This window comes from Trachurus japonicus, chromosome 18, assembly GCF_045865225.1.
Source record: "Trachurus japonicus isolate A0001 chromosome 18, Traja_1.0".
Classification (NCBI taxonomy): domain Eukaryota; kingdom Metazoa; phylum Chordata; class Actinopteri; order Carangiformes; family Carangidae; genus Trachurus; species Trachurus japonicus.
This window is the reverse complement of record NC_140924.1, coordinates 6,984,230-7,008,860: the sequence shown is the minus strand read 5'-3', so window position 1 is coordinate 7,008,860 and position 24,631 is coordinate 6,984,230. Positions and strand designations below refer to the sequence as shown.

At 41.8% G+C, this 24,631-nt stretch overlaps 1 protein-coding gene across 1 annotated transcript; it reads left to right on the top strand.

The window, feature by feature from the left end:
- Nucleotides 1–4,142: 4,142 nt before the first annotated feature.
- On the top strand, nt 4,143–23,554 carry LOC146968564 (cleavage and polyadenylation specificity factor subunit 3-like). The gene is made up of 13 exons (XM_085759269.1): nt 4,143–4,240; nt 4,376–4,526; nt 6,980–7,155; nt 8,160–8,318; nt 11,613–11,759; nt 12,797–12,949; nt 13,082–13,190; nt 15,259–15,357; nt 19,486–19,580; nt 20,121–20,208; nt 20,308–20,374; nt 20,572–20,668; nt 23,347–23,554. The coding sequence occupies exons 1-13, from the start codon at nt 4,196–4,198 to the stop codon at nt 23,497–23,499; spliced, it is 1,539 nt and encodes a 512-aa protein (XP_085615395.1). The 5' UTR covers nt 4,143–4,195; the 3' UTR covers nt 23,500–23,554.
- Nucleotides 23,555–24,631: the final 1,077 nt, after the last annotated feature.

The window sequence follows — 24,631 nt, the reverse complement described above, 5'->3', positions numbered from 1 at the left end:
AAATATAGTCCTGTTTCAGGTAGAGATAGCTAAATATGACATCATCAAGTTCAGTAACGTTAGTGTGTCATGACCTTAAAATGTTTGTCATACTGTTAGGTCATAGCCATGCATGTTGCTTATGATAAAAAAATAATGCAGTGATACAGTTTTCACAGCAGCAAACTTTTCTTTTTCTAAGAGGTTACTCTGTTTCCTTGATATGAATTTGAATTTAAAATGTACAATTTGTGAACATATACTCGGTGTAACATCGATGCTACACTCGATGTATCAGGGTAAGTTAGGCCTTGCTGTTTCGCCTGCTAGCTTACTGTTAGCCGCCGCTCGGTTACGAATAACATGCAGCAGATATCTGTAACATTACACGATGCAGCAACAAAATCAGAACTTTAACATGTAACTCATGAACGTATAATGTCTTACCAAGCACATTTTCATTTTAAATTACACTATTTTTCGAAGCTCACCTTTCACACGCGTCTGTCTTCTCCTCCTCCTCGCCGACTCAAAACTTCTTCCGCCGCCGCACCGCAGCTGAAACCAGGTGCGTTCACTACGCGAGGAAAATAGTTCCTTGATGGATGCTAGAATAACAAACATTTAAGCCCACCCCGCCAATACACTTGATGGTACTACATTGTTTTCTCCCATTCACAAACATATTTCCATCATTTTGAATAGTTTTTAACAACGTAAACCGATGCCGTCTAAACGCCGTTGAAATGACGTCGTCATCCGCCGGTCATCTCACCCCTCAGATAGACGTCATATCAACCCGCCTTCCCAACGTTAATCAGAGGTGGAATCTACGTCCTGACATGACTGGACGTTGACTGGATGTCTTCATCTCCACACAGCACTAGACAGCAGTAGATAGAGGAAATCATTCTTGGCAGTGTTTTTTTTGTTAAATATGTGTTATGTGAGATCGTATCCCCCCTAATGTTATCATGTCGAAAAAAAGTCTAAATAAAGTCACGTCGTGACGCAACGTCTGATGGATGTCGTCATCTGGACGCGGATTGAGAAAATGTTTGCTGGCAGTATTTAACCAATTAATCCGATCTAAAATGACTCATTATGTATGTCATATTTACTCAGATGTTATTTTATCATGTTGAAAAACTGTCGAATTAAGGTCACGACGTGACGCGACGTAGATTGGACGTCTCCATCTCGACCCAGGTCGAGGAAATGTTTGCTGGGTGCTCTGTAGCTGCTCTGGAAGTCCGAGACACTGAGGCCAAACGCCGCCGTCGCTTCTGATCCATGTCGGCGAGTTCCGGGCTGATGAGCTACAGAGACTTTAGAGTCAAAGGAGCAGTGCGTCGCTGTGTCGGACTGTTTGGATTTAATGAAGAAGCTGCACAGAGTCAGGTGAGCAGAAGCTGCCCCCCCCCCCCCCCCCCCCCCCCCTCACCGTGGAGCCGCTGCTGTCTCACAGCCGCCACCGACCCCTAGAATAAAACACCACCGACCCCTAGCGTGACGCACAGTATACTGTTATGAGACACATTATGCATCCCAACTGTCTTTTTTTTTAGAGGATTTTTTTTTTTTAACCAAGAATGCGAAAAATCATGATCCACGGGCCAAAATTCGAAACAAATATATTTTTAATCATAATTCTCATTATTCTCCTGATGTCGGTTTAATGTAAACAGATTGAGCTGATACGCGAGAGTAATGTGACAGCGGGGCAGTGCTGCAGCTGCTGTGCTGTGATGGACCTGATCAGACTGGTGGTGGTCCACAGTCAATCAGTCCCAGATCCTCCACCGTCAGCAGATCCCCCGAAAGCCCCCGCAAATAATACATCGACAAGAAGTTAAGTGGCAAGTTGCACCTTTTCGTCGGCTTATTATTTGCGGTTTTTTTTTTTTATAGCCTATATAACGTCACTGCAACATGCGGCTCTCAGTGCTTGTCGGTGTTGTGTCTATAAATTGTGAAATAACTTTTCCTCAATAGAAATATGAGACGTGGTCGATAGGTTTCATTCATCCATGTTTTGGCAGACAATACAAATAACCAATGATAATGAGATTTCCACCGCGTCGAACCAATCATGTGGCTGGAATAGAGCCAGTCAACAGTAACATGTGCATTTGTTTGGGTTGCTGCAGATGTGCACATCAGCTGACACCGCCAGAGAGAGACACATAACAGCCGCTTCAAGGAGACTAGCGGACTTTTTTTTTTTTTTAATAGCCTCTTCATTCATCTTGGGCGGGGGGCGGTGCGCCGTCTTATAATGTTACAGAAAACCCTGCATTATGTTTTTTACAACTCGTGTTCCTACACTATAGAGACAACTTGCTGTTGGCTCTATATTTCAAGAAACTTGTTTTCTGTTTAAAAGGCACAATTCACCCATCTTTTAACCGGGTAGTTACGTCTCCAGTCTGTCGAGCGGGCGAGCGCACAGCTGATGTGCTTCCATGACAACAGACGCACGGATTCAGTGTGGACAGAGAGCGTCAGATGTGACGCGATTGTCGGACGCTCGTTCGCGTCGCATCCAGTTAGGACACGGTGTGAGCAGCCACATCCACTGCGCTCTGGATCAGCTGATCGGTGCTCAGGTGACGTTAGATCTTCACTTTTTTAAACTCATACAAAGTGCAGCCAAACAGCAGGCTGAAGAGAGAGGACCAGCAGCAGCAGCAGCAGCTCTGACAGCTCCTCTGTGGCGCTGCAGACAGGCTGCAGGTGAGCTGGCCTGAGAGCAGAGTGCCGTCTCTTTTTTTTTTTTTTTTTTAGCAGCCTTTGTTACAGATAGGCTACATGTCCATGTGCATGTGCATGAGAACTGATTTTGAATCGAAGAGACACCCAAATATTCACATCCTTCAGTCCAGGCTTTTGAAAAGAGAGTAGCCTATAAAATCAGCTTCATGTAGCAGTTTACTTTAAAATGGTTCGAATATATTGCTGCTGAATAAATCTGAAACATGTGATGTGCATTTTTTTGGGGAAATATGGCTTCTGATATAATAGTCTGTAGACATCATCATCATTCAACGTTTTCACATGGTCTGGTGTTAATAAAGCAAACTAAAAATCGCAAAAAGAAATCAAGAATCGGTTGAATCGAAAATCGATTTTGAATCGAATCGTGACCCTAAAAGTCGGAATCGAATCGTGAGCCACCCAAAGATTCACATCCCTAGTACAGAGACCTGCCACAGTGTCATGGTGCATTAATATAAACTTCAACCTCAGAGCTGTCAGTCCTCAGACTGTCCTGACTGTCCCTGAACATCACACAGGGATGCAAACAGCGCGCCGAAAAGCGAAACTAGCTTTTTTCATGACCAATTAGGTGACTTGTGTGAATCGTTCAGATCCGAAGAGTTTTTGTTTTGAGGGGGGGGGGGTCTCAGCGTCTCAGCTGGGGTCAGTAAAATGTTTTTCTAACAGGCTGACAGTGACAATCACGTGAGGCGAACTCATTCATGGTCTCTGATTATACTGATAACAGCCGTCCTCCAATGTAGACGCGCGACATGCAGCCACGTTACCCAAAGCGGTGACGCCGTTTTTTCCCCCCGTGCACGTCCGCGGCGCACAGCTCCACGGACGTGCACGGTTCCCTACGTTGCTGTGTCAGGCAGGTGTTTCCATGGAGCTCTGCCCCGTTTCAGAGGTGCAGGAAGCCCTGAGTGGAAAGACGTCGCCTCCGCCATGTAGAATGTGTTCAATTAAAGTGAAACTAACACATTATATAGGCCTATATGTCCATTACACACCGAATGGGATGTTAAATCCCATGTCTTTATTTCTTCAGTTTATTTTAATAGTAATAATTATGACTAACATTCAGTGAAGACCTAAAAATCAGTATCTCCAAAATTGAAATATTGCAAAGGATTTTATTTTTTTAAAGCATTTTTAATATAGAAATGTTGGCCTTCTGAAAACTGTCCATCTATATGCACTCAATACTTGGTTGGGGTTGAACTACTGGAAATTGACTTTTCTGTGATATTGTTAATGGTGAGCCCCCCCCCCCCCCCGCCAGACAATACCTCTCTTTTTTGGTCCTGACCCGTTTGCATCCCTGTATATATGTGTGTGTGTGTGTGTGTGTGTGTGTGTGTGTGTGTGTGTGTGTGTGTGTGTGTGTGTGTGTGTGTGTGTGTAGTTGTTGTACACAGGAGACTTCTCCCGTCAGGAGGACAGACACTTGATGGCGGCGGAGATCCCCAGCGTCAAACCAGACATCCTCATCACCGTGAGTGGAAGCATTCAAACCGTTCAAACTTTATTTAAACACAGAGCACAGACACTTAACATTGAACCTGTGTGTGTTTGTGTGTGTGTGTGTGTGTGTGTGTGTGTGTTTGTTGTGTGTGTGTGTGTGTGTCAGGAGTCGACCTACGGGACTCACATCCACGAGAAGCGGGAGGAGCGAGAGGCTCGGTTCTGCAACACGGTCCACGACATCGTCAACAGAGAAGGTCGATGTCTGATCCCCGTGTTCGCTCTGGGCCGAGCGCAGGAGCTGCTGCTCATCCTCGGTGAGACCACGGCAACAACGACGCCATGACGACGCACGGCGACCTAAGAGTGGCGCTTTCCCTTCAGCTGAGGGAAAAATAAATTCAGGCTTCAAGTTTTATTTACAAGATTAAACTAAGGGACGTGTTTCTGTCTATGGATCACACAGAAACATTTTCATTCACCATACACACTCGTTAAAGCCCCAGTGTGTAACTTATTTGGCTTTTTAGTAGCAAAAATCTAATATTGCTTTCATAAATACGTATTTCACTGAAGTCGAATCACACCCGCATACAAATGAAAGCTTTCTGGTACCTTAGAATGAGTTGTTACAAGTCGTTACAAATACATGAGTGGGCGACGCACCGAACCGAGGCGGCCATGTTGCATCGTGACCGTAGGTAACCACGGAAACTCAGCGGAGCTGTCGGCTCGGCCTGTTAAAACTGTCACCACTGTGCAGGGCCGTTGCTAGGAATTCTGGGCCCCCTTAAAGAATACTAAAGTGGGCCCCTCCCCCTAACTTTTCCAGTTTTTTTTCTTAGGCTGTGTTCGAAATCATCCACTCACTCACTCACTCCCTATCCACTACATCATGTATATGATATAGTGCACTACATCATGTACACGATGTAGGGAACGACGGGAGGAGAATTCGGACACTAGACGGTAATTTTCTGGACGTGGTTGCGTCAGCTGATGCGCCAGGTGTTGCTGTGACGGAAGCAGACGCGCCGAGAATCATGTAAACAAACCATGGATGTATGAAACAAACCGGACACATAAAAAATAAAATAAGAAAAAACGGACACTTGCGGGAACATTTTAGGACGTGATTATGTGTGGTTGTGTTACTCGGACAATAAACTGTTGAAATATCGGAAGTTTGGTTTGGTAAACTGCTGTTGTGTGTCCCGACCGTGAGCCGTTAGCGGCTCTGTGGCTATTAGCTTAGCTCGTCAGATCGTATTTAATGCATATTCTACTACAGTTTCTTAATTAGATTGATTTAATGCTGCCTGTTAATGTTCGGATGCTGCTGCCCAACTCCTGCTCCTCAGACGAGGCAAACGGAGCGAAGGCAAATATGTCTGAGGAGTTTTTTTGGTAAATTGCCTAAATAAATCGTAGCTAACATGCTAATTAGCTTCCTCTTCTTCTCTGGCAAAACACGACCGCATTGCATTGTGGGATACGGGAGTAGAAAGTAGTGTACATCGCTTGTTCACTCAATTTCGCGGTGCATTGTGGGTGTTTTGTCATCCACTACATAGTGGATGAAATTAATCGCGGAGAATTCGAACAACACTACAAAATGGCGAACACACTATATAGTGCACTACATCCGTGATAGGGGGTGATTTCGAACACAGCCTTAGACTACGTATGTATTATCATTTTTTATTTAGCCTAGTAGCCTACCTTGTTTTGATGCTAATGCAACATTACACTGCAAAAACCCAAGTATCTTACCAAGAATATTTGTCTTATTTCTAGTCAAAATGTAATTTCTAGTCAAAACAAATATCATTATACCTAAAATAAGACTGTTTTTAGACACTTTTTACTTCTTTCAAGCATATTTTCACTTGGAATAAGTAGAAAAAATCTGATAGTGGAACAAGTTTTTCTTCCTTATTACAAGCACAAAAAACTTGCTTTCACTGGCAGATTTTTCTACTTATTTCAAGTGAAAATTAGTTTGAAACAAGTGAAAATTATCTAAAAACAAGTTAATTTTTAGGTTATGAGTCTTATTTTAAGTGGAAAGAGATTAGTTTTGACTAGAAATGAGACATTTGGACAAGAAATAAGACAAATATTCTTGGAAGGATGTTGAGTTTTTACAGTGTACTATGAGTATTAGTCAGGGTCTTACACAGAATAAATCAGTCATACAAAGATTAGACTACTGGGGTTTTTTATGGGCCCCACTGGGCGCTGGGCCCCTAGAATTATCATCACCTTTCTCCCCTATACAACGGCCCTGCCACTGTGTAGTGTGAGGAAGGACGGAGGCACTGGTGTTGCATTCAGGTGCAGTCAGGCAGACGGCCGTCGGCAAACCAACCGGATGTCATTTTACTCGACGAGAGAAAGACGGTAAAACGTGGGTCAGGTAAACAATACGACATCACCATGACAACATATTGTCACGCCTGTATTGTTTTGCCTCGTGCTGGCGGACCACTTGTTTACATAGACGCTTGTTTATCCTGTTACATGCAGCGTCTGTTGTCTGTCTGACGTCTGCCCGATTTCACGTGAATGCAACATCAAGAATACGTTCAGATATGCAACCGCACTGCTAGATGGGGGGAATTCCTACATACTATACCTTTAAAGAGGAACTATGCAAGATTTTTACCTTAAAGGGATAGTTCAACATTTTGGCAAATTGGTCCATTGCCATAATCCCTATAGTCATAGCAGTAGGTTCGTTAACTTTATTTGTGTGTGTGTGGACCAGACGAGTACTGGCAGAACCACCCGGAGCTCCACGACATCCCGATCTTCTACGCTTCGTCTCTGGCCAGGAAGTGCATGGCCGTGTACCAGACCTACATCAACGCCATGAACGACAAGATCCGCAAGGCCATCAACATCAACAACCCCTTCGTCTTCAAGCACATCAGCAACCTGAAGGTTTGTTTTGTTTTGTTTTTGTTTTTACTTTTCTGTCCTGTTTTATTGTGTCGTCAGGTTTGTTCTGTCCTTTGTTTTCTGTTTTGTCTGTTTTGGTCAGTGTATTGTCAGTGTATACAGGTAATACTCAGAAAATTAGAATATCGTGAAAAAGTTCATTCATTGAAGCAGTAATTCAGGCAAATGGGGGCCCAACCAAGTACTGAGTACACAAAATGATTATACTTTTCTGATGGCTGACATTTCATTTATTTAAACTAATTTTTCTGTTTATTTCATGTGATATTCAAATTTTTTGAGACTCTGATTTTGGGGTTTTCATAAGCTGTAAGCCATAATAATCAAAATTCTAACAAATAAAAGCTTGAAATATCTTGCAATGCCTGTTATGAGTCTAAATAATATATTTTTAAGTTGAATTACTTAAATGAATGAACTTTTTCACGATATTCTAATTTTCTGAGTATTACCTGTACATTGTGTATGTTTAGGGTTGCAAAGGGGCGGAAAATTTCCAGTTTTTTATTCCAAATTGGAAAATATCCATGGGAATTATGGGAAATTATGGGAATTTATGGGGATTAACTGGAAATCTGGGGTAATTTAAACAAACTGTATCATATCCAAACATAAATGTAAATATTTTGTTTCGTCATAAGCAGACATCCATGCAAAATAACAATACAATTAAAACACATGACATTTCAACGGATTTATTTGTGAGTAGAACTTTATCAAGTTCTAATTCTTGTATGAACAATCAGCTATTTTACTGAACAACAAAAACATGAATGTTGAGTAAAATATTACTAATTGCTTATTAAGGGCCAACCTTCAATTTTGTAAATTTCGGATTTATTCCCGTTTATTCCCATAGAAAGTTTCCGATATTACCCGATACCCGATATTTTGCAACCCTATGTATGCTATTGCCTGTTTCCATTGTCGTTGTCGTTTGTTTTCTGACGTGTGTGTGTGTGTGTGTGTGTGTGTGTGTGTGTCAGAGCATGGACCACTTCGACGACATCGGGCCCAGCGTGGTGATGGCGTCGCCCGGCATGATGCAGAGCGGTTTGTCCCGGGAGCTGTTTGAGAGCTGGTGCACGGACAAGAGGAACGGCGTCATCATCGCCGGCTACTGCGTGGAGGGGACGCTCGCCAAGGTGGGAATCGAACCTGCGACACCTCTGGTCCCTTCTGCAGTTTTTAAAAAAAATTATTATCACAGGAAGTGAAACGTTTCCTCCACTGGTTTTTAGAAATGTCACAGGGTATCCGCGGATCCTTAAAAAGTCTTAAAAAGTCTTAAATTCATGTATCTAAAAATAAGGCCTTAAAAAGTATTAAATTTATCAGAAATTTCTAAGATGGTCTTAAATACAGTAGTCAAGGGTCTTAAATTCATGGATTAAAGTTCTCCGTCGCCACGGCGGATTTCCGTCAATGGGAAAAATGAGGGGGGGAAAAAGGCTACACGTGTTTTTGTTGTGGTTTACTAATGCTGCTCTCGGTAATTTCTCCCGCTAATTAGTGAAGGAAAAAAAAGTAATATTGTGGGGGATATTTTTCATTCTATCTGGCAACCCTGGCCTGCCTGCGCGTATGAGCAGAGAACTTCTAATATTGTCAATAGACTGGCTCTGGTATGAGCCCGGTAACGTGACAGTCTTTCTGGAGGCAGTGATACGCCAAATCGCGTTGGGTCTCCTGCCGTCGTTGACGTTGGACCGAGCGGACCTGTTGGTCCGAGTGGCCGCGGTCCGAGCGGACTTGGCGGCGCGCATTCGGTTTCGTTGTTTGTTTGTTTTTTCGTGAATGTCCGCGGCGCACCGCTGCATGGACAACTTATCAGAAAGCAAACATTTCCATATTAAAAATGCTTTTTTAAACTTTTTTCTATACATTTTGTCTACATTTATTCTAATTCATTGAGATGCACCTGTATGCCCTCCTACAGTGGTTTGGTCATTGTTGGTCTGGTACTCATTTCAATACTCTGCTAATTTTTCCATTGTCCTTGAGTAAAAGTTGTGTGAGTGATTTCAGTGTCAGTCGCGTGCAGACTCCTTCCTTTCTTCCTTGGTGCTTTTTCTAGTTTTGTATTGATTATCAGTTTGTTTATTAATAACAGACAATAAGTAAACTTGACTGATTGTCATTGAGGTTGTAGTACAGTGGGATCCCCAACCATTGCTTAGCCTATATTTATAGGATTTTTTTTTTTTTTTTGGTCTTAAATTTCATTCAAGGTGGCATTAAAAAGGTCTTAAAAAGTCTTAAATTTGACTTGCTGAAACCTGCAGATACCCTGTGTCAGGTCTGTGTTCACTTTTGGAGACAAGTTAAGAACAACAGAGAGTGAGAGAGTGAAATAAAACAAACAATCACAGCAATAAATAAAAATAGACAATAACAGCTGTAAAATTAGTTTGTCTGCCCCAAATGCATCTTTCTTTATTCATAACTTCTCCTTTAATCGGTATCTTACAGTTTGGTGATAATAACTGCGATGGCAAGAACAACAACACAAATAACTCTGACTGAGAACAGTGTAATTGCTGAAACAAGATCTTTTACAGTGTGTGTATCTGAATCAGGGTATCCGCGGGGTCTTGAAAAGTATTAAAAGGTGATAAATCAATTTTGGGAAAATTAAGACCCTTAAAAAGTATTAAAAAGTCTTTTCACGACTTTATAAAGTCTTAAATTTTGAAAGTATTTTGTCTAAATTAGCTGTCTAAGAGTTTGAGTCCTAAAAAACATTGTAAAAGTGTGTGAATTTATTCATTTTATGCCATGTGTCGTTTTGTTTTTTTGCCTTTGATTTATTATCCCAGCCTATTTTGAATTCTGTTGTATCATAGTGGTCTATAGTTTTTATCACAAACTAAAACTGTTCAGTTAAAAGTGTCACTAGTGTAAATGGCTACAGCTTGAAGCGGCGGTGAGGTGTTGAAAAATATTGAGAAGGTCTTGAAAAAGTCTTAAAAAGGTTTTAAAATTAACTTCAAGATCCCTGTATATACCCTGTGAATAAAATAAGACTCTTATTTAAATTATATTATTGATCGGCATCGATAGATATTCCCAGTATTGGATCAGTCCGGTCAGTTTTATTGATAATGTTGAGTTTAATGTGGCTACGTAACAAGAATCTGAATCTGTGACAGACTCCTGTGTTAACGACATAGGACCGATCAGAAGAGTGTGTCGTGTTGCGTTCAAGTGCTGCTGGGATTTAACTTTTAATAATATATTTATATTATTTTAAATGATTAAACTTTTCACACAGGTTATTTAATGTACTGTGTGTGTGTGTGTGTATGTTGAATTGAATTGAATTGAAATTTGTTTATTTCGGTCATACAACACCAACATCAAAATCGACCATTTTGTGTGAACAGTTTAGCCAAAACATATTATACACAATTGCAACCACACACACACACACAAAAAAAAAGAAAATATCATACAGTGACCGAAAAGGGAATAGGCTGAAGCCCAAGGCTTATATTTGCCTATCCTTTACACTCTATGAAATTAAATTACCTAGAATGTCAGCAGTCCACAATAATAAGATGAAAATAATCATTACTGTATTTTATAATTTTTCATTATTTCACATTTCAAGGCTTTCTTAAAACTCAACAAAGAACTACATGTCTTCAACTCATCACTGAGCTTATTCCACATTTTAACTCCTAAGACTGAAACGCATTTGTATTTTATATTAGTTCTCACTTTACACATTTCAAAAATCAATAATCCTCTTAAATTATAGTTTCCTTTTCTTAATTTAAATAACTGAAGGATACAAGCTGGAAGGCTGTTGTTCTTTACTCGAAAAATGATTTCCATTGTCTTTAGGAACACAATATCTGAAAATTTTAATGCATTAGATCTTAAAAATAGTGGGTTGGTAGGTTCACAATAGCACTCTTTGTTTATTATTCTAATAACTCTTTTTTGAAGCTTGATTATAGGGTCTATGTTTGTTTTATAAACATTTCCCCAAACTTCAACGCAGTATGTCAAATATGGAAATATAAGAGAATAATATAAAATATGCAGACATTTCTTATTCAACATGTCCCTTGTTTTATAAAGAATGGCAATGGATTTGGATATTTTTCCCTTGATATATTCTATATGAGGCTTCCAACACAGTTTATGATCAATAATTACTCCCAAAAACTTAGTTTCATATACTCTATCGATTTCCACTTGATTTAATTTTAATTTTACTTCACAATTGGTCCTAGCACCGCTAAACACCATACATTTTGTTTCTTTTCATTTAATGATAACTTATTAATATCAAACCATTTTTTTAGCTGAAACAACTCTACTTCTACTGTCCTCAGCACTTCCTTCAAATCCTCCCCTGAACAATATACATTAGTGTCATTACATACATTAGTGTATGTGTGTAATATGTGTGTGTGTGTGTGTTGCAGCACATCATGACGGAGCCTGATGAGATCGCCACCATGTCGGGACAGAAGCTTCCTCTCAAGATGTCGGTCGACTACATCTCCTTCTCCGCTCACACCGACTACCAGCAGACCAGCGAGTTCATCCGGGCGCTCAAACCGCCGCACGTGGTAAAAACAACACACACAGACACACACACACAGACACACACACTATTTAAATCCACACTATTTAATTAAATCCACAAAGCGATGTTCCTGGATCCTTTGGGTTTATTGCGACACACTAACAGGCAAAAACACTGTTTTTTCATGCACTGATCAATTTTGAGATTTTGGGATATTTTTCTCTCAGAAAAGTGGAAAGAAATGGTAGAAAATCCACATTAAGGTTTTTTATTTTACTTCATTTTGTCTCTCTCATCAGTAGATTTCTCCTAAATTCACCAAAAGTTATGTCAGGTATCACTGTAAAGCTCTCTCTCTCCTGAACAATTATGTGGATCCAAAAACTGTCGTTTCCTCCGTATCCGCAACCAATCGTAAAAGTGCGATTCACATTAATGATCTATGGAATTTTACAGTACAAATCTTTAAAGGCCGTTTTCTCAAAATGAGTTTTTCCTCAGACTCTTGAGCTAGAAATCTCCACTTCAGCAGCACTTACAGACACCAAACCTTCCAGTTCGATTCCTGTCTATATTCTGAAGGTTTTTCCAGAGGGGATTGTTGATACATCATCCACAGCCTGATTTATACAACATTTTACTCCTAAAAACATGGCGATATTTGAATTTTTAGGGCTGGTGACAGTATTTTCTCATTTACAGAGTGATACAAAGACATATCCAAAATCCCCCCTGTAAAAACTTCTGACTCTGATATGTCAACAAAATAAAACAAGAATTTTGAAAGGTTCTTTATCCATTGTTCAGATTTCGGTTCTGGAAATGTATGCAAATTAGCGCATATTTCATCAGATATTGCCTCATTTACATATTTAAACATAAAACTTGACAAAACTTGTAATACAAAAAATATTTGTCTTAATGTGAGTGATAAACTTGGGAAGTTTCATGGTGATATCTGTTAGTTTAAATTTCTACCCTATTCACCTGTAGTGTCCCACCTTAATGCAGTTTGTGTGTGTCTGTGTGTGTGTGTGTGTGTGTGTGTGTGTGTGTGTGTGTGTGTGTGTGTGTGTGCAGATCCTGGTGCACGGCGAGCAGAACGAGATGGCCCGGCTGAAGGCGGCTCTGATCCGAGAGTACGAAGACAACGACGAGGTTCACATCGAAGTCCACAACCCGCGAAACACTGAAGCCGTGACGCTGAACTTCAGAGGAGAGAAACTGGCCAAGGTGTGTGTGTGTGTGTGTGTGTGTGTGTGTTGTGTGTTGTGTGTGTGTGTTGTTGTTGTGTTGTTGTATTGGTGTGGGCCGTGTTGTTAACTCCCAGCATGCTTTGCTCTGCTCCGCTGTGCTGTGCTGCAGGTGATGGGCGTGCTGGCGGATGAGAAGTGCTCTCAGGGTCAGAGAGTCTCTGGGATCCTGGTGAAGAGAAACTTCAGTTACCACATCCTGACGCCGTCCGACCTCTCCAGTCAGTCTGCGTGTGTGTGTGTGTGTGTGTCTGTGAGACTGTGTGTGTGTGTGTGTGTGTGTGTGTGTGTGTGTGTGTGTGTTAGGGGTGCAACGGTACAGGTAGCCCACGGTACGATATGTACCTCGGTTTTTGGCCACGGTTCTCGGTACGGTTTCGGTATGTGTTTTGTGCAGAGAACTTTTTTTTTCTCCCAAAATAATGTTTGTTATTTTTAATATTTCTAATACAGCTCTCCTCTATCTCTCTCACTCACACTCACACACACACACACACACACACACACACACACACACACACACACACACACACACCTGAACTGTCAGTGAACAGCCCCTAGCTCCTCCCTCTGCACACTCCTTTAGTCTTTCAGTAGGTGAACAATCTGAAGCAGCTTTCAAACAGAGATGGCGCTATATTGCCGTCATGGAAGACGTCACTATGCTGCAGCCACAGTCTCTCACTGGGAAAGAAGGAGTTAGTCTATTGTGTTTTTTTTAAACAGCCTTTCACCACCTCTCATCCCTGTCAGTCAACTCCTGCTCGACCTCGGTCTCTCTATCGCGCGCGGACACGCGACCACACACGTGCAGTGTGCATGGACAGAGTCCTGCTGGAACTCTAATAAAAGCTAAATGTGCTAAATCGCGCTAATAACTAATTAATTTTCCCCGCGATTAGCGACCGCTCATGCTGCCGCCTGTTTGTTTTCTTTTTTTTTTTTTTTCCCCCTCTTCTGTGTGTGAGCTGCACTTTCAGTTGCAGGGGGGGAGTCACTGTGAGTGTCTGGAGGCTCAACAGTGATTGGACATCGACTGGCGGGGGCGGGCTTTCGCCTTAAACGGCCAGGCACACACATACACGGCACAGCTGCCTGTAAAGCAGTAAGAGCTGATGGAAGCTGAATCTGAAATACCGCGGTCCAAGAGCGTATTGCACCGTGCAGGCCGTACCGAACGGTTCGGTATTTTACCGAGAACCGTTGCATCCCTAGTGTGTGTGTGTATTGTCAAACACTTATTATAATTGATGAATGTTTAATGTTTTTGATCTGTCATCAAATGTTTCAAGCTGCTTCTGTCACAGAAAGTAAACCTCAACATCTGGACTGATTGGTTGGTTGGTTGGTTGATAGAAAGAAAGAAAGAAAGAAAGAAGTAAGGAAGGAAAGAAAGAAAGAGTGAAGGAAAGAAAGAAAAAGAGAGGAAGAGGTGGAAAGAAAGACAATGAAAGATTGAAATTCAAGAAAGGAAGACCAAGAAAATAATAATCAGAAGGAAAGAAACGAAGAAAAAAGAAAGAGGGAAGATAAAGAAAGAGAGAAAGAAAAGAAACAGGAAAAAAGGAAGATCAAGAAAGAAATAATCAAGGGGCGGTGTTTAGCTCAGTTGGTAGAGCACCCGCCCCATGTGTTGAGGCTGTAGTCCTCGCTGCAGGCGGCCCCGGTTCGAGTCCCGCGTCGGACGGCCCTATCCTGCATGTCATTCCCCCCATCTCTGCCTCCCATTTCCTGTCACACTCTCAACTGTCCTATCAAATAAAGGCATGAAAAGCCAAAAAATATACTTTAAAAAAAAAAAAAAAGAAAGAAATAATCAAAAGGAAAGAAAATAGAGAGAAAGAAAAGAAACAAAAGGGGCAAAGAAAGAAAAAGATAGTAGGAAGAAAAAAGAAAGAAGAAATACTTAGAAATACTAAAGGAAAAAAGAGGGAAGGAAATGAAGAAAAAGAGAGAAAGAGGAGGAAAGAAAGACAATGAAAGATTGAAAGAAAACACAAGAAAGAAATAATCAGAAGGAAAGAAACAAAGAAAAAAGAGAGAAAGAAAAGAAACAAAAAAGGCAAAGAAAGAAAAAGATAGTAGGAAGAAAAAAGACGAGCAGAAAGAGAGAAGAAATACTTAGAAATACAGAAGAGAGGACAGAAAGAGAAGTAGAGACATGAACGATGGAGTGACTAACAGAGTTGACTCCTCTCCTTCCTCCTCCTCCTCCTCCTCCCCCTCTTCCTCTCCTCCTCCTCCTCCTCCTCCTCCTCTCCTCCTCCTCCTCTTCCTCTTCCTCCTCAGACTACACCGACCTCGCCATGGGAACGGTGAAGCAGACTCAGGCGATCCCGTTCACTGGACCGATCTCTCTGCTCGTCACGCAGCTGCGCAGCCTCGCAGGTGAGTTGGCTCCGCCCCCTTCGTCCTCTAACTCCTCCCCCTTCTCCTCCTCTTCCTTCTCCTCCTCTTCTTCCTCCTCCTCTTCTTCCTCCTCCTCCTCCTCCTGCAGTAGCATAGATATAGTATATACTGACTAGATGCCGTGTTCTGCTTCTCAGCGTACGTCAACACGGCCGCCATCTTGGTCCGGGGTCTCTGACCATAGACATAATAAACGTCTGACCAGCAGTCAGACCGGTCAGACCCTTGTAAAACAAATTTCAGTGTGTTTATCAGTGTTTCCCCCAGAAAAATTGTTAGTTAAGGTGGTGTCTGACCTGTCGACGGGGGGGGGGCGGCGGCGGCGCGGATCTGTTGACGGGGGGGGGGGGGCGCGAGCGGATCGATCGCTTTCAACGCGCGCTGCTGTTATGTATGCGCGCTTCTCTGTGGTGTGTATGTGTGTGAGACAGTGTTGGGCAAGCTACTTGGAAAATGTAGTGAGCTAAGCTACAAGTTACTCTACATGAAATGAAGCTTCACTACACTGAAGCTACCCACCAGAGAAATGTAGCAAGCTACGCTACAATAAAATGACAAAAGTAGCTTAGCTACATCAAAGCTATTTTTTTTAGAAGTTAAATAAAGTTTTTCATTTATATCGGCCCATTGTGAGTGCTGAAAGATCTATGCAAGTACATTCCAAAAAAACCCGAGTGTCTTTTCAAACAGTGGTTCCTAAACTTTCTTGGTCAGATTTTTTTTAAATTCATCAATTAGGCTACTAGACATTTCAGGCGACCTCATTTGAATCTCAGGCGACCCCACGTGGGGTCCCGACCCCAAGGTTGGGAAACACTGTTTTAAAAGCTGTCGGCCACGGACGGAGTGGGCGACATGCTGGGACAAGGAGCTTCCGTTTTAACTGCTGCAGTCGTCTCTCCCTCTCGTACTGTTCAGGGTGTTTGGTTTGATTCATTAAAAGGCGCGTTCCTACAGGACCGGTCCCCTCACTCAGCCTCTCAGTGGCCGTGTCTCCGCTGCAGACAGGACGCACCGGGCTCTTGGAGCGACGTGCAACGGTGCGCGCGGTCGCTGTGCAGCGATAAAGTTGTCCAGCTACGGCTCTGATTCACGAACTTAACTATCCCTCCTCCTCTGTCACCTGCTGCGTGCTGCCCCGCTGCAGCAGATGGGCATCAGCAGATACGTACATTACGTCACATGGAAGCGGTGCGTTTAAGGTCTAGAAATCGCTACATTTTTTTTTTTAAGACGTTAGTTTAGGCGGCAGCTCTTTGTTGTTAAGGCGGCCGCCTTAACAGGAAAGCGCTGCGGGAATCCCTGGTTTATGCATGTGGGTGTGTGTCTGAGTATGTAAGTGTATGTTTAATACATAAAAACAAAAATTATAACATTTTTTCAAAGATTTTTTGTTGTTGTTGTATCATAAATATATGTCTGACATTTATAATAAACCAAACGGCTTGAAAATCGGTTGAATATTTGGTGAGTTATGGCGATTTTAATGGTTGATAGACGTCTGCCTCTGTTGACTAGTGCAGTAAGTATGCTGCGTTCGATTGCACTCGGAACTCGGAAAGATCCGACCTCCAACTCGGAAAAATGCAATAGAACGGCCCTTGAAGTCGGAACTCCGACTCGGGAACTCGGATGGGATCCAAGCAGCCCGAGTCGGTCGGAATTACGTCACAGCAATATGGCGTCGCACACCGCGAGAGGTATTTATTTATTTAGGCTATTTATTTTCCAACCTAGAAGGGAGAAGTTGTGGAAAAGGGAATATAGCCTAGTTCCATGCGTACTGCAGCAAGAGTTGAATCTGCACGGCTCGCTGTGACACATGCAGGATTCCCCTCGCTGCTGCGTTCAAGACTGTGTGTTGCAGAAGTGGCGTTTCTATTTCTCTCTCTCCCCCAAGCAGCTAATGTTCTTCCCCAGCAGTACTTTTTGATGCTCGAAAGATATATGAGCTTACTGTGGCCGGCCATGTTTTCCGAGGTTGCGCAATGAAACGCATTTACCTCGGAAGTCGGACTTTCCGACCGGGATCTTTCCGAGTTCCGAGTGCAATCGAACGCAGCATTAGACACGGCTTCCCCCGGACCAAGATGGCCGCCGCGTTGACGCATTCCACTCAATAGAGTTGCCTAGGAACGCGGCATCTAGTCAGTATATATATATCAGAGGAGGCTGGTCCATTGAGGCAGAGGAGGTTGGTCCTCCTCTATTTTTGAGAGGCAAAAGGAAAATTTATTTTTTATTTAAGAAAGAGTAACTGGTTGAAATAAATCATTACCAAATCTCAGTATAATTTATAAAATATTATATATGTATTTTATCATAAAAAAAGTTTGTTTTTTGGAAGAAAATCCACTTAAAACGGCTCAACTGCGCCGCCAGCAGGCTCAGGAGACAGAGCAGGCTGTGTGAGGAGCAGGGAGCAGGAAGGTGGGGGCTCTACGGAGGTGGCAAGATTTTTACTTCCCTAACTGGCCTCGGGGCGGGATCTTCTTCCATTGACTCAATGCATTTAGGATGTCTTCATCCTGACCTGTGATTGGCTAAGACACGTAAAATGACGTCATGACGGAGGAGGCTCTTCTGTACCAATCAGCAATCAGAACACAAGATTGACAGCAGGTTGGTCCAATAACAGTTCCCAAATTTCATTCTCACATTTATACAGCTGTAAACAGGAAATACCGCTATGTATTTTACAGCTTTCACTACCAGCTATGCTCGGACAAGAAATATGGAGTTTTCAGCGATATTGGAATCGGTTGGAGGACATAATGTTAGCGGCACGACCGGGACACAATACGGAGCAGCAACGAAGTTGTTTTGTTGTGATATGCTGCTGTCGTGTAGTTACTCTGACAGCTGCATTCGCGTTGACTGTCACAACGGTAACCTGGGGTCGAGGCGCGGAAGGAGAAGATATTTAGCGGCACAACAGCGGGACATAATACGGAACAGCAACGCACTTTGTCTTGGGCGAGTGTAGGCTACTAATGAGTGTTGTGTGATGTGCTGTGCTGTCCTGCAGTCTTTGTAAACTGCTGCGGTAGCGTAGTGGGTAGAGCAGATGGCTGGCATGCCGGTGACTGTCCGACGGTCCGAGCCCCACTAATTACCGTATTTTCCGGACTATATGTCGCACCTGAGTATTAGTCGCATCTGCCTAAAAATACGTCATGAAGAGGAAAAGAACATATATAAGTCGCACCGGTTTATAAGTCTCATTTATTTTTCAAACATTTAATTAATAGCCGGGTGTCATATAATGACCAGGCTTTGTTTACACGAAAGGCCGGCACCTATAGCGCGCGCTGCTGTTATGCATGCGCGTTTCTCTGTGGTGTGTAGCCTATGTGTGTGTGAGGATGCGGAGATGAATGAAGGCGATCGTCCCAAGGGGGGCGGCGGCGGCGAATATCGCTACTTTTTTAGGCGGCAGCGCTGGAAACCCTGTGATCAGAAACCCTTTGTGGACTCTGTGAAGACAGACGGGAGTGAAGCCGACCTCTCCTCTGCTTCAGAGAGGGATAGCCTGGCACTGTCGGACCTGGCTCTCTGCTCCGTGTCATGGTCCTGATGTCAAAGTCACTGCTCCTCTCATGGTCCTGATGTCAAAGTCACTCTGCCTTGTGGCTTTACAAATTCTAAAGAAAAGGTGAGTACTTAATAGTTCAATAATTTTTTTCCTCAGTGTTTTTTCCAATTACTATGAAACTGACAAAGTTTGATTTCTGCTCACTCTGCACCTCTGATGTTGTCAACAGGATCTCTGCTCCTCTCATGGTCCTGATGTCAAAGTCACTCACCTCCACTCATGGTCCTGATGTCAACAGACTTTTATCATTTAATAAAATGTTTTTTTAAAGAAGTCTTGTACGTCATTGTTTTATTACTCAAATTAAATCGAATATAAGAAAGTAGAGATAGGTAGTTGACTAAAATAACATGACACCGTGGACTGGTTTTCCTCCTGTCCTCCCCAATTTTTTCAGTCACCAGCCGCCACTGATATATATATCTATGCTGCAGTAGAAGCTGTAACTTCCTGTTTCCTCTGTGTGTTTGTGTGTGTGTGTTTGTGTGTGTGTGTGTGTGTGTGTGTTTCAGGCGACGTGGAGCAGGTCGAGGGGACGGAGAAAATCACGGTGAAGATCTTTAAGAGCATCACGCTGGTTCACGAGGCCGGGATGGTCGTACTGGAGGTCGGACACTCGAACGCAACACGACACTTTTTACACTCATCATCCACCACATGTCGCCTGAAGTGGCTAAAACTCACCTGTTTGTCAAAACTTTATTAACTCTGAGCACACGAACACGTCCGTTTTTATTTAAACCAGTTTATAAACATTAAATATACAGTTTATGACATGATTATGTAGCTGCAGTCAGGTTTTTATTAAAGCTCAGTATTTGTTCTACATGTTTATTTCAAACTATTTTGTATATTTTATAATTTTATTTATGTTTTTAGACACAGATCTCACTCAGACCTGGTTACAGATACATTATTAACCAGTTATTACATGTTAATACATTCATTATACAGATACTATATACAATAATTATGACAATTTTTTATTTTTATCACACTTTTTCAAACACTTCAAAAATCTCAACACCAATAAACTCAAAGAGAAAAATGTAAAAACAACAGACAATTGAAGTAAAAAAACTCTATGAACTAATTGATGCAGCAATATAAATCAATAATGATAATAATGAAAATGTTCTCGTCTCAGTGGGTCGCCAACCCGCTCAACGACATGTACGCAGACGCCGTCACCACGGTGATCCTGGAGGTCCAGTCCAACCCCACCGCCCAGAAATGTCAGTGAACGCATCACGAGGGAATTTATTTTAATTTCACTGATGAACAGAAACTTTACAGACGTTTGTTTGTTTGTTTTTTTTGTTTGTTTGTTTCAGTCCACGAGGGCAGGAAGGAAACGTTCGACATGGAGCTGTTCGTCGAGCGACTGGAGCTGATGCTGCAGTGAGTCTGAACACCTGTAGCTACACCTCGAAAATGTTTTAATGGTTAAAATATCGGACAAAACTGTAGAATCTGACACTTTTTAAGTTAAAATTAAACCTAATTGATCCAAATATAAGAGAATAAAACTTTTAAATGAAGATAAAGATTAAAGATTTTCTGTTTTCACCTGGTAAAATGTTTTTTTTCTGTTTCAGCGACATGTTCGGGGACGACTGCGTGAATTTCAAAGACAGTAAAAGCCTGAGTGTGACGGTGGACGGAGTCACGGCGTGCATCGACCCAGAGACCAGAGTGAGTCCAGCGTCTGACATCTATTCTATACACGAACATTAAAGGGATAGTTCAATATTTTGGCAAATTCGCCTACAGTATAGGGTTGTCACGATACCAGAATTTCAGTAGTCGATACCTCAATACCTGTGAATTTCCACGATTCTCGATACTAATTCGATACCACGATTAAAAAAACAAAAACAAAACAGAACCCATGTACTTTTAAATTCACTACTTTATTGAAAACTGTTTCAACATCTTTTTGCACAGAATTTAATAGGGCTGCTCCCAAATAGTCGACCAAGCACTGGTTGACTAGAGCACTGGAAAAGAGAGTAACGACACCACCATTGACTCCCGTGGTAAGGGTTTTGCGCCCCGAGTGGCAGGATATGGGTATTGCAAAAGCACCCAGAAAACTCATTCACTCCAATGTATGTGTGTTGCCTATGTGTTAATATTTATCTGTAAAGGGTCCTCAATGATGCTATTAACGTGGGTGATCTATAAATGTCCTTAAATTATTGAAAATACCACACTTGCTCATTCACCAACAATGCAGAGATGTCAGTTCTTGGGCGCTTTTGCAACACCCATATTCCGCCATCAGGAGGCGCTTCCATTGGACCAATGCGTGTCGTTACTCACTTTTCCAGTGCTCTATGGTTGACCAAAAAAATCATTAGCCAACCAAAATTTCAATGGTCGATTGTTCGCAGGAAAAAAAACAAACATTTGGAGCCGTGTCTTGTTAAAATAATCAAAATCAATATGACTGAACTGTATATGAAAGGCTATAGGGCTTTTAATTTGAAGGGCCAGATACAGGAAGTCGTGACATGATTAGTCGACTAATGACGACTATTGGTCGACCAAGGGAATTATGGTGATAGGAGAATTTGCCAAAATGTTGAACTATCCCTTTAACGTCTGGTTCATCATAATGGTATTTACAGGGTTCCTACGCAAGTATGGAAAGTATGGGAAAGTATGGAATTTGATTTTATACATTTCCAGGTCTGGAAAAGTATGGAAAATGGAAATTATTGTATGGAAATGATCTGGCTTAATACTTAATACTTATCTGGGTTTGGTCTTATTATATCTGAAGTTATCTGGGTTAATTATTTTTGTATGTGCTACCTATAGCTACAATCTCCTGGAAATAATTTGGTAACATAATGGCATAGGGGAGAGTGGGGTAATTTGTGCCATGGGGCCTGGGTTAAGTTGTGCCAGTGGCAGTGCTGTCTGTGTATAGGAGAAACATGGCAGTGGGCACGGATTCGCTTGAAACTTAACATGTGTGATGAGGGACCGCCCCTGAACACACCTGCCCAGTCTGGTTGTGCTCGTAGTCTGGTGGATGAACAAAACATGGCGTTTCTTTGTGCCACAGCCCCCAGCCTGCCTCAGGCCTCCACGACTACATGGGGACAAGCGAGGGCCCGATCATCGCCGCTTCTGGCTTTAATTTTGTATTGAATGTCTTGCTTTTATATAGCATTAACATTTGTGAGATTAAAATTATCTGTTTTACTTCAATTATCAATGGCACAATTTACCCCAGTGAATTCTCTCCAATGGCACAACTTACCCCGCACCGGGGGCAAGTTGTGCCAGATTTTTTTTTTTTTTTCTAAAGCTATATTTCTGAAACAGTTGATTTAAGATTCAAAGTGATTGTTCCCAGGGATGCACAACATCCTAAACTATATGTACATTTATAAAACGGAAAGGTGAAATCCCGCAATCTGATTGGTTGTTAACCGTGGTATATTGAGCATATACCACGGCTACTATTCTAAAACCTTATCACAGCGTAGGCTATCACTCCGCGTCAGGCACGTATGACTGGTATGAATGGAAGTTGTTGTCATGTATCCATGACAACGGACTGTTGCAGTCCGTAGCCAAACACAGCTGATGTTTTTACGATGTTAAAAAACGGACTAAAGTAGTTGAATTCACATGTTTGAGGTGAACTTTCACCTGCGGGGACGGTTAACAACGGTAGAGTGGACTGAGCAGTGACATTAACCTGAAAAAAAGCGGAGGAAAAGACGAGATGCAGAGCTAATTTGGAGCTAACGTCTGGAGAGGTGGGACTATTTTTTTCACAGTGAGGCTATTTTATTGGATAATATATTTCTGGTTGAATAAAACTACATGAAATTGATTGCGTATCCCTCTTTTATATTGCCTTTATTTGTAACCGTTTTATAAAAGCAATATATCACTCCAGGCCGTGGTAGGTATATGCTCTACTCTAAGGGGGTTGTCGTCCCTCCGCTTCGCGTCGGGCCGAACAACGCCCCTTAGCCGTGGTATAATGAGCATATACCACGGCCTGGAGTGATATATTGCTTAAATATTAGTTGGGGGCATTATTATAATCCCCTTGCTTTAAAGGCAATTTAAGTAAAAATTGGCACTACTTACCCCGCTCTCCCCTACACATTCAGAATAATGAAAACAAATGATTAATTGCATGATTTGTTTATATAATGCACAACTATTTACTCAAATATCACAAATTATTTGAATTTTTTTACCGAGAAGTCTGGAAATTAGGGTCTGGAAAAAGTATGGAATTTGGAAATTTCAAATGTGTAGGAACCCTGGGTATAAATCAATACTCAATAATCAGCTGATAACACCATGATGACCTCTGACCTCTGACCTCTGACCCTCAGGCCGTGACCTGCGCGGACGACGACTCTCTGAGGGAGATGGTCGAAGTGGCCGTCCACCGTCTCTACGACGCCCTAAGCCCCGCCTTCACGCCACGCCCCCTCTGTGATGTCATCAGCAGCAGCAGCAGCAGCGCGTTGCCGTCGGTGATGTAGCGGTGGAAGATGAACTGACGTTTCTCTGTCACACTCTCTTCAGTCCTCGTAGTATCGATCGATCGGCAATAATCGGTCGATAACGGACCGATGCAGATGTTCGTTCGTTCATTTCTTTGACTCGAGGACTTTTGAGTTTTTCCAGCTTCTTCGTTGGAAACTTGGTTCCAAAGGAATCGGCTTCAGGAGACGGACCACCAATACCTTTATTGATTGATTGTTTTTGTACTTGATTTGTCTATAAAACAAAAGTTTGAGTTCTTCACAAGGAAAATAAACATTTGTCCAGAGAGAGAGAGAGAGAGAGGGTCACTGAGTTTCTGTCCTCGAAGATAAAAAAGTGAGTTAGATTTAATGTGAGTGAAACAACAATGACATCATCAATACTGCAGATAATTTATCAATCATCTTGTTTTCTATGAAACAAAATTAAGGTTAAAATCATCAAAAATGTTCGTATTGTTAAATAAAAGCAGAAAATTGTTGCATTTTAGAAACTGGAGGCAGAATTTTTTTTTTTTCTTTCATTAATTTAGATTTTCTACAAGAATTTATCTGCAAAATATTTTAATTATTGATAAATAATTTAGAGTATTTTCTTTTTTACACTAACTTTAATATTTTTTGGCTACAGGTTTTATGTTTTTATGATGCAAGTCGATCTCATCTTGGTCTGAATATTGATATTTTTAGATTAAAATATAAAAATAAAACCACCAGAGATTAAAATAGTCAATAAATTACATTAAAGCAGAATATTTAAAAATGTTCTCCTACACTCAGGAAGAAACGTGAGTTGATAAAATATCAGAATATCAATAAAAACTCTTTATCGATCAGCACTTTAAATCAGACAGTAGAACGTTTTATTGTGAAAGGGCAGACTGAGCGGACGCCTCAGTCCGACGACGACACAGTGACGTTAACAACATGACTCTCAACCGACCTTTAATTGGATCAATACAGATGATCGTCAGCATGTACATAACACACAGACACACACATCACAGTGTACAGGACTCAACACACACACACACACAGATACAAACAATATTAAAAAATACTGACAAGTGCATTTGAATACCACAGGAGAAGAGAAGGCACTTTGAGCTCTGACATGTCAAAAATAAAC

Excerpts from the sequence above, each read along its gene's own strand:
- LOC146968564 (XM_085759269.1), top strand. The coding sequence starts at position 4,196 with ATGGCGGCGGAGATCCCCAGCGTCAAACCAGACATCCTCATCACC. Across the intron at positions 8,319-11,612 it reads TGGAGGGGACGCTCGCCAAG|CACATCATGACGGAGCCTGA; the intron begins GTGGGAATCGAA and ends TGTGTGTTGCAG. Across the intron at positions 13,191-15,258 it reads GACGCCGTCCGACCTCTCCA|ACTACACCGACCTCGCCATG; the intron begins GTCAGTCTGCGT and ends CTTCCTCCTCAG.